Raw genomic sequence first — 10951 nt, 5'->3', positions numbered from 1 at the left:
GAATGCCTCATATCATTTGCAAATATTTTCTGCCATTCAGTAAGTTGTCTTCTCGTTTTGTCGGTGGCTTACTTTGTTCTGCAAATCCTTTTAAGTTTAAAGAGGGCGCTTTGTGTATTTTTGCTTTTGTTTCCTTTGCTTTAGGAGACAGATCCAGAAAAATATACTGCTACAACTTATGTCAAAGAGTGTTCTGCCTATGTTTTCCTCTAAGAGTTTTATGGTTTCCAGTCTTATATTTTAGGTCTTTAAACCATTTTGAGTTTATTTCTGTACATGAGGCTAGAGAATGTTCTCATTTCATTCATTTACATGTAGCTGTCCAGTTTTCCCAGCACCACTTATTGAAGAGACCATCTTTTGTCCATTGTATATTCTTGCCTCCTTTGTCCTAGATTAATTGACCATAAGTGCGTGGCTTTAGTTCTGGGCTTTCTATTCTGTTGCATTGATCTCGGTGTCTGTTTTTGTGCCAGTATCGTACTGTTTTGATTACTGTAGCTTTGTAGTATAGCCTGAAGTCAGGAAGCATGATTCCTCCAGCTCTGTTCTTCTTTTTCAAGATTGGTTTGGCTATTTGGGGTCTTTTGTATTTCCATACAAATTTTAAAATTATTTGTCCTAGCTCTGTGAAAAATGCCATTGGTATTTTGGCAGAGATTGCATTGAATCTGTAGATTGCCTTGACTAGTAAGGTCGTTTCAATAATATTAATTCTTCCAGTCCGAGAACCAATCTTTCCATCTGCTTGTGTAAGGACACAACTTGGCTAAAATCTTGATTCTGACCTCTGAAGACCTGAAGCATAGAACTGAGTCAAAGCCATCCAGATTCTGAGCTATAGAACTGTGAAATAAGAGATGGGTGTTGCTTTAAGCCACTGAATTTGGGGTAACTTTTAAGCCACTAAATTTGGGGTTATTTGTTGCACGAAATAAAAACACATACACCTTCTGAGTCTGCATCCACGTCGTCACTGGATTTCACTATATCCAGTTGGCGAGAAAAGCAGCACATGAGGCCTGGATGACAGGCTGCCTTCACAGTACACAGGAAATGCTTATACCAGTTTCCAGAACAAAAAGAGAAACAGTATGCAAGATTTACACAGTCTGACTCATTGGATGTACACTCAGTTTTAAACAGAGCATATATGAAGAGGCACTTCTGGATTGAAGTCAGGGCCTGTGAAAATCCCCTCTTGCAGAAGAACGATGAGGACACGGGCACATATTGTGACAAAAAAATATTTTGCAAACTCTGTAAGTTATCAAAAGTTTTGCAACAACGTGAAGAGCATTTATTCAAAAACAGTGGCCAGATCACAATAGGACCAGTGAGTTCTGGGAGGATGTAACTTTCACTATGCCCCCCTTCCCCCAGCCTCAGCTCCATGGTAGCCTCGAAACCCATGACCTCACATCTGGAGTAGCTGGGAACACCAGCAACCTGTCAGCCAGTGGTGGGGACAGAACTGATTGAAGCTCTCCAGCGATCTCTACGCCCAGACAATTGTCACATTTAACACGCTTGGCAACTCCTTGAAATGCACTATTCTCACAGCTTGTCCATATTTCAACAGTCTGAGAGCTCACTGTGTGTGAACAGCTCTATTCACTACCTCAGGGTACAAGGCAGGAATCCTGCGGTGCAGTGTTGAAGAGAAGGGGTGACAGTGGCAATCTTGTCTTGCTGCGATTTTACATGGAATACTTCTAATGTTTCTCCCGTAGGAATAATGTGCACTGTAGATTTCTGGTAGACACCTGTCTTAACAAATGCTTTTACTTTCTCCACATGAGTAGCTGTTGCACTTTTGATGCTATAAATTTCCTCTTTGGCTGTCAATATAGTGAGCCAGTTTTGGAGTTTTTAGCTCTCAGCTTCAAAGTCACCCTTTTGGCCTGATCTGTGAGAATTGTTCTGGTCCCTTTAATTTTTTTTTCTTCTTGCAGAAGTGGGCACAGGAGTCAGCCTGTAGAGGGCGCCAGAGGCAGTGCTGGGGGAAGCGGGCTCCGAGCTCTGGGGGGCTGGCCCAGAGGCTCCAGAGGCGGAAGCCTGTCTAGGCTGCAGCGTCTCCAGTGCCCCGTGGCACGGGGTGGGTGCCGGCAGCAGCTGTGGCCAGCGGCTTCCTTGGAGCCTTCTCGGGCAGTGGAACATCAGCTTGTGGTGAGACACTTCGCCGTATAGTTCACTCCCAGGCTCCCTAGAAGGCATATTTCCAGCAGCTGCCCAGGGCACATTCTAGAAGGATCCACGTGTGGAGCCGCATGTGTTTACCACCATTTCGTGAGTTTCTTCCAGGCTCCTCCATCAAGGTCAGGGTTGACCCTTGGAGCGTGGATCTCTTCCCCGGGCTGCCTCGCTGCCCTGGAAGGGGTCTGTCCCCGGGTGTTCTCCACCCAGGGTGGAGCCCGTCCTGAGGGACCCCTCAGCTCTGAGGAGACGCTGCCTTGGGGGCTGGTCCCAGCCCCGGGGTGGCCGTTCCTCGGCTGCCTTACCTCAGCCGTGTTGGGGACAGACTGCCCTTGGTGCTCCAGCTCAGGTCTGGGAGGGTTTTCCTGTGTGATTCTTCCCCCACCGGTGACGGGTCACTTCCTCGGGGCGGGGGGGCATTGCAGGCTTGAGGGTGAGGGGTGCTTCTTGGCGTCCATCGGAGCCCTGGGAGGGGACATTTCCTGGGTGTGTTACCCCAGGGCTGCAGGTCCCTCTCCCTTGGGGGCTCTCCCTCAGCTGTGAGAGCCTCTCCCGGGCGCCCAGCTCAGCATGGGGCGGGGGGCACTTGTCTCCATTCTGATGGGGCAGCTTTTCCGGTGATACGCTCGTCGTGACTGGGGACTCTTAGTGGCAGCACTGTCTCTGTCCTCAGAGGACTTAGAATTGGTGCGGTCGCCCCCGAGGGAGTGCTGTTCCTCGGATGCTGTGAGACGAGGTGGAACTTGGATGGTCTGGCTCAGCTGTCAGGGGAGAGAACTTTCCTCTGGGTGCTTTCTCAGCACTGGAGGTTTGAGCTCTTTCTTGAGGCTCCCTCGGTGATCTGGGGCAGCTGATACTGTTCCTTGGGAAATTGGTCCCTGCCCAGGACAGAGATTCTGTCTTGAGTGCTCTTTCTTAGTCCGAGATGACGACGTTTTCTTGGGCACTTAAGCCTGCTTATGTAGGGGTGGCTCCTGGTTCTTCGGTCCTCTAACTAAGCCATGGCTGAGGACGCTTCTTTGGGCTCTGTGTCCACCTTAGGGGGTGGATTCTTCTTGGTGTTGTCTGTCCCAGCCTTTAGGGGGTGTCTTAGTTGGGAGTTCTAAGGCATATTGCTGGCAGGGGAGGGGGTGCTGTTTCTTGGATGCTCTGCCTCAGCCTCGGGGTAGTGAGGTTTTTTTATCTTAGACTTCTCTGAGTTTTTTCTTTTTCTTTTAGTTACATAATTTTATTCTGATTTTTAAAATAAAACTTTTCTGTATTGTGAAAAAATAAAATTTCGTAATTACAAATGGAAAACAATAAAACATTCCACCTATTCTTATCTTTCCTCTTAGCAGTTTGGTTTTTATCTCTGCTTTTAAAAAAATTTGCATATAGTTGACGTACAATATTATGTAAGTTACAGGTATACAATATAGTGACTCATGGTTTTTAAAGATTATACTCCATTTACAGTTGTTATAGAATATTGGCTATGTTTCTTGTGTTGTACAATATATCGTTGTAGCTTATTTTATACATAATAGTCTATACCACTTAACCCCCTACCCCTATATTGCTCCCCCCCTTCCCCCTCCTCACTGGTAACCACTAGTTCTCGTTATCAATAAATCTGGTTTTTTTTTCTCAATTTACTAGTTTGTTGTAGTTTTTACATTGCACATATAAGTGATATCACACAGTATTTGTCTTTGTCTTTGAGTTATTTCACTTAGCATAATACCCTTCAGGTCCATCCATGTTGCTGCAAGTGGCAAGATTTCCTTCTTTGTGACTGAGTAGTATTCCATCACACACACACACACACACACACACACACACACACACACACACAAACATCTCATTTATCCATTCATCTATTGATGAACCGAGGTTGCTTCTGTATCTTGGCACTTGTAAATAATGCTGCTCTTAACATTGGAGTGCATATATCTTTTCAAATTAGTATTTTTGCTTTTTCTTAAGATATATACCCAGGACTGAAACTGCTGGGCATTCAGCAGTTTTTTTTTTACATGCAAAAATATGCTTCTTACCCCTAATTGAAATCATACTACTTATCTTAGAAGTTGTTACCTTTTTTGGTAACTTACGTCAGAAACCTTTTCTCTAGTTGATGTTATTCTAAAGCTTGTGTTTTAATGGTTGCAAAGTATTTAATCATATAGCTATATAATGATATTTATTCACTTCTGTGTTGTTGAGCATTCAATTTATTTGTGATTTTCAATTTTATAAGTCCTTATATACAATATAATATTTATATATAAGCATTTATCAAATTCATTTCTATTAGTAGAAATAGTATCGCACGGGAAGAAATCATGAACTAGTCATCTCCAGAAAAATTGCAGCAATTTTAGAAGTTTGTATGAAGGCACGTTTTCATCATCTTGACCATAATAACTCCTAACTATCATTTAATTTTAACATTTACAGGGAAAGGTGTGTTGTCTTGCCTTACTTTTAACTTCTTTCCTTATTTTCTGTGTTAGGTTTATTTCATTCCAACTGTCTTAAACAGGCCCTGGTTGACACAAGCAAAAACTAATTTTTAAGAAGAATACCAAGTAGCTTGCAGCAAGCTGGGGGAAAGACTTACAATGAATATGAAAGATAGAGGGTATGTGTTCTCAATCTATAAAAAGATATAACTAAATATGAGAGGAACATAGTAGTTGAGAAAGTCAGGAGTATTTAAAGAAGAAGCAGTTCAGTAAAGGAGAAGTAGCCATAGCCAACCAATATATGGGGATGTGCTTTTTCCTCCCTAGCAAGGTTGATGTCTGTTGTTTTGGTCTGTTGTTACCTTTTGGGGGAACATGCCTCCTCCCCTGCACAGGGTCATTCTGAAACTGTGCCCCTCGTGACACAAACAAGGGCAGGTTACACTCTTTGCAGAGAGAAGTCAAGGCTGAGCTGTTGAAACAGCAACACCTTAAAGAAACTCCCCATTAGTTCACGCTTCCTTTAGCTCCAAGAATTGCGTAGCTTCAGCTCAAACCAGATTGCTCAGTTTGTGTGTGTGTGTGTGTTTTCTTGATTTCTTTATCTCAGCCTTGAGAGATTTCTAGCCAACTTTTCAGCCACGTCCTTGAGCTTCTGGGTGGAGATCTGGGTTCAACCAGCAATGGGTGAGTGCTCCAGTTGTACCACATACACACACTTGCTGTACAGGCAGCCTGTCGTTTCAGCCACTCTGGCGGGTGTGCAGGGACCTCTCATCATGACTAAACTTGCATTTCTCTGCTGATTAATGAAGATATGAATTGGCCATTTGAGTATGTCTTACATGAAGTGCCTTTTCAGGTCTCTTGCTCTTATTTTACTAGGATGTGTGTAACTTTTATTGAAGTATAGTTGCTTTTCGATGTTGTGTTAGTTTCTGGTGTACAGCATACTGATTCAGTTATACTGGAATTTTAAAACTGGCTTATAGTTCTGCATATATTCTGGAGTCCACTGATTTTTGGAGATACGTGTATACATAGATAAGTATGCACAAGTATTTATACACATCATGTGTATTAATCATATGTAGATATATATGAGTATGTGAATAATTAAATATATAAATGTTGATGCAATTTACATACCTATAACGTTCTGAGTATCTTCTACATATCTGTTTTGTTTTTTCACCCTCTTAATAGTGTCTTTTTGATAAACAGAAGTTTCAAATGTAATTATGTCTAATTGGACAATCTGTGATTTTTGGTTAGTGCTTTTTCACCCTCAAAAAAAAAAAACTTTGCCTACCTTAAAGCCATGAGGGTAATATCCTAAGTTTTCTAACAGATCTCCCATTCATCTCTAATAAATTTTTGTGGAATGGGGTGAGGTAAGAAGCAAGGTTTATTTTTTACCTGTGTACATATCAAGTGGACTTATTAAAACCACTGTCTTCTCCACAGTGGTTTGCAGGGGACCTTGTGTCATAAATCCAGCTGTTTCCCTATTTCCAGATTTGTTTCTAGATTCTCTGTCCTCTTCCATTGGTGTATTTGCCCGTCCTTGCTCCATTACCACACTGTTTTATTTAGAATACTTTTGGAGTAAATCTTCAAATTTGGTAGTATATGTCCTCCAGCTTTGTTCTTTTCCTTAAAGACCGTCTTGGCTATACTAAGCCCTTTAATTTCCATGCACTTTTTGTTTGTTTGTTTGTTTTTTTACCACCAGCTTGTCAGTTTTCACAAAAAATGTAACATAGTGGGATTTTAAATGGGATTAGTAGAGATCATTTGGGGGAGAAGTGACAATAATGACTCAATAACAAATCTTTCAATCCATGCAGAAAGTATTTCTCCCCGTTTACTGAGGTCTTTAATTTCTCTCAGTGATGTTTTACAGTTTTCGGGTTGTGCTCTAGCACTGTTTCATTAGATTTAGATATTAGACGTTTTTGATACTATTTTCAATGGCATTTACGTTTTTACATTCTAATTATTTGTTGCTGTTATGCAGAAATAGAAAAGTGGTAATGATGATGACCACAAAGCGGTTTTTATTATAACTAATAACTTGATTAAGTTCACTTATTAACGCTAATGATTTCTTATCCTTTTGCATATTCTGTGTAACGCCGTCTGTGAATAATGACAGTTTTACGTTTGCCTTTCCAGGCTAGACTTTACAACGATTATAATTTCCTGGTGCTACTGCACTTTCAGAACCATCAGTACATGGCTGAATGGCTAGTGGACACCGTTTTGTCCGAACGCAGGGGAAAATGTTTGCTATTTCACTGTTAAGTATGATGTTTGCTATAGATTTTTTTTTTGGTAGATACACTTTATCAGATTAAGGAAGTTGCTGTCTATTCCAAATCGCTGATAGTTTTCTTCATGACTAATTGTTGAAATGTAACCCATCTATAAAAGTGATCATAAGGTTTTCCCTTGGTTTGTTGTCGTTGCTGTTAAGTGATGCATTACATTGATTTCTGAATGTTAAACCACTGAGTTTAAAATTTTAAACCAATCTTGCCTTCCTGCAGTGTATCTAAACAAGACAGGATGTATATCCCTTTTATATGCTATTGTATTTGAGTACTCTTTGGTTTAGGATTATTGGGTCTCAGTTCAGGAGAGATGTTAGGATAAAGGCCGATAGTTGTCCTTTCTTCAGCTGTCTCTGTGAGATTCTCAGGTTTATGTTGGCCTTTTAAAATGAGGACCAAGGAAAGGAATTATTTCTCCTAACAAGAGTTGACACAAATGTTGAGGGGGGTATAGCTCAAGTGGTAGAGCCCATGCTTAGCATGCATGAGGCCCTGGGCTCAATCCCCAATACCTCTATTACAGAAGAAAAAATTAAATAAATAAACCTAATAACTTCCCCCCCCCGAAAACACACCAAAAAAAAAAAAAAACCCAGAAAAATCAATTAAAAAAAACCCACGATATTTAAAAAAAAAAAGAGTTGACACAAATTGGTTTCTCCTCCTTCAAAGAAGTAATCCACTTTTTTGTTGCTGAGTGCTGCCCGTTCCCCAAGAATCCTGATTACTCATGGTTACACCATGTTTGGCTTTGGACGACATCTTGCGTGTTAGCTTCCTTTTTAAAAATAATAAAATAGACGGATTAAAATTAAGTTGCTTTTCCTGAAGAGAGTATTTGTTGAAGTACGGTAAATATTGGACCGTGGTTAAAACTCAAATTAGCGATTCAAATTCTTGGCTGTATAGACATACAGAAAATATTTGCAATTTTGTGATTGATGGAGTTTTGCTGTGATTGGAACGTGTTCATTGATGTTTCTCAGGAAGTGATGAGTGACGAAGCAGAGGAGTTTGCCGTCGGGCCTGAAAACCAAATGGAACTTTGTGGAGAACCCGAGAGTCCCTCTTTATCTGAGGAAAAGCCGGGTATGGGCCTGCTGCCAATGAAACAGGACGAAGAGGGAGAATCCCATTCCGGGGCCCTATCCATGTCCGGGGAAGATAGTAAGAATGACTATTATCACCTCCTCTTCAGGACCTTACCCAGCAGGGTCTGGATTCTGCCTCCTCCACTTTGCGGGAGTTGTTCTCATCAAGGACACCAGTTTTGGTTGAGGTTGCCATTGATGTCTCAGCCATGTTTGACACAGTTGTTCACTCGCTCCTTCATGGAAACTTTCTTGGATTCCCATGCGCCGCGATCTGCTGGTTTTCTTCTCGTATCAGTAACCCCCCTTTCATTCTTTTTTTCTGCTTTCCCTTGCCATTTCCCCTGTAAGAATTACTGTAAAAATTCCTGAATCTCACCATTTTTCTCTATCCCTCCAGTCCACTCTGACATGATCTTTCACCCAGATACGATAATAGCTTCTTATCTGATCTGTCTGATTTCCATTCTGGCCAGGGGTCTGACCCTCACTGTCTAACCCTGCAGCTGGAGTGATCATGTTGACACAGAAATCAGATCATGCCACGTTCATCTGGAAAACACATCATCACCTTTCCTGGGCACTCAGAACACAATCTGAACTCCCGACGCTGGTCCCCAAGCTCTGCAAGACCTGGCCCCGCCGCCCTCTCCTAACACGTGTCCTGTCGTCTCCTCCCTGCTCTCTCTGCCTCTGTCCTTTACTCTCCGGTCGCTGGCCAGTCTCCTCCCTGGGGCCCCGCGCTTGCCCTTACCGCGGCCTGGAGCTCTTGCTCTGCGTGTGCACAGGCTGGCTCTCTCTCCTCCTCCAGGCTCTGCCCACGGGACACCCCCTGAGAATCAGAAGGCCCTCCCCGACCACGTGGTCCTCTGGGGCTCCCTCCCCTCCTCTCTGTCCCATGCCTGCTTACTTCTTTCTCAATATGAATTCAAATTGTAAGTATTTCATTTGCCCATTTTCCACCTATTGTCTGAGTCCCCCTGAGAAATTTTCAATTCTGAGGGTTCTCTCTGGCGTATCCTCCTACTATGAAATAAACAGTTTTAGAAACTGAGGATGTTCATGTAGGCTTGATGTAAGATACCTAATTGCAGCTCAATCTCTAGAGTAGGTTCCCAGAAGGCCCTGTCATTCACAATATCCATGAGGAGAGGAGGGAAATTGGTCACACCCCATGTGAGTCCTTCTTATGAAAGTCTGCTCCACCAGAGCTTATGAATATGGCAGGAGATGGTATTCCACCTGACCAATTGGATTCTCTGTCCAGTGACTTAAGCAGCCTCGGCAAGGATGGAGTGATTCAAAAGCTGGCAGTAATGCCCTTGTAGGAGTAGTCATTACATGCAGATGACCCAAAAGTCATGGCAACGTCTGTGCTGGGAATGATGCCAAAAAACTGCCATTACGCCCAGTGGAAATGAATGCTGATATAAAACATCAGTTAATGAAGGAAATTCGACAGTTTGGACGAAGTAAGCAGAATAACAATTTCCATCAATTAAACCATTGGAAGACTGTCTCATTCTATGATTTAGAATAGAGTCAACCTACCTCTTAAGGCTCATTCGTTGCCAGAAGCAAGCTTTCACATAACTGAGGATGGTTCCTCTTTAGTTTGACTAAAATGTGACACTATGACGCTTTTCCCTTCTTTTTCTTCTTTTTCTTTTTCTCTCTTTCCCCTCCTTTTCCTCTCTTAATCTGGTAATTGTCTACAAGAGTTTCATTAGTAGATGTTCTAAGGTGACTTGAGTGGGCATATACTGTGTAACATTCTAGCCTTTGAAGAATGATAACTGAGTTAGTGGATCCACCAAGACTGAGTTCTAGTTCCTCTTCATATTTGAGAAATGCTAAAGGTTTATGTTTAAAAATATCTTCAGAATATGAAAGAGCCTTCACATTGCTTGATGGAGCCCAAGGATCTCTAGAAGTGAGGACACAATATGTTGAATTTGCCATCAAGGAAGCAGCAAGGTGGGTGTAAAAGGAACGCTCCGATGTTTTTAAGGAGTTGGGCCCAGTGCAGTGCTGGGGTGAGGGGTGGGTACAAGGCCCTGCCTTATGTTTCTCAGACCGTGGTCCTTCATGAGAGTTAGTGCCATCTTCACAGTTACTTAGGCTGATATTAGCTGTCTGTCTCATTCCTTGAAGCTCAAGGGGACTTCTCTTCACACCAGAGTTTGATTGGGCCTTCAACCTTGGTTGACACTCTTTGTATTTACTGGATTGCCTCTTGCCATCAGCACCCATTTTTTAATTCTTTTCTAAAAGGAAGCTCCCCTTTCTATTCCCTGCAGTGCTCCTGCATGACGGTTTCTTTGCATGTCTTTCGGTTAATGACTTGTCCCTTTATTTTCAGATTTAAAAGAGCAGACTTAATTAAGCACCTTGAAAAGCTACGAGAACAAAAAGATTCTGAGCGTTTTCTCAACACAGGTGATTGCACCCCAAAGATATAATCCTGTTATCACCATGATCAATAAGAAATAATGACCAGATTGCTGTCTTCTAGAATGGGATGGAATGTTGCTAAAGCCTGTTAGCATGTGCTACTTAACAAAATTGTCTCCAGAGGCTAAGTAAAAGCATTAGAACTTTAACGTTATACATTTCTGTTAGTAAAACTGGGCATTTGCCCTAAGCATTTAATTTGTTGTTTGTCTTTCCAGCTGAGGCGGGAGATGTTATTAAGTCGTCAGGTAAATACTTTACAGTTCTGGTTTCTTCAGCATGTCACCATGTCTAGCTGGTATTTATTTCTGCATCCTTTTGCTGTCTATTTCTTAGTCCTCCCCCGAGGCAGCAGCTTGGCTGGTTTTGGTGCTTGACCTGAGGGATGACTCCAACCTTAATTTACAGAAGGGCCTGGACCATC

At 42.3% G+C, this 10951-nt stretch overlaps 1 protein-coding gene across 1 annotated transcript; it reads left to right on the top strand.

The window, feature by feature from the left end:
- Positions 1 to 1955: 1955 nt before the first annotated feature.
- On the top strand, positions 1956 to 10725 carry LOC140695507 (putative SAGE1-like protein; the record flags this gene model as incomplete). The annotated part of the gene is made up of 4 exons (XM_072958242.1): positions 1956 to 2169; positions 7969 to 8149; positions 9957 to 10050; positions 10436 to 10725. Coding segments are annotated over 4 exons (589 nt in total), but the record flags the coding sequence as incomplete, so codon positions are not given.
- Positions 10726 to 10951: the final 226 nt, after the last annotated feature.

This window comes from Vicugna pacos, unplaced genomic scaffold (assembly GCF_048564905.1).
Source record: "Vicugna pacos unplaced genomic scaffold, VicPac4 scaffold_259, whole genome shotgun sequence".
Taxonomy (NCBI): domain Eukaryota; kingdom Metazoa; phylum Chordata; class Mammalia; order Artiodactyla; family Camelidae; genus Vicugna; species Vicugna pacos.
This window is presented reverse-complemented; position numbering and strand designations above follow the sequence as displayed.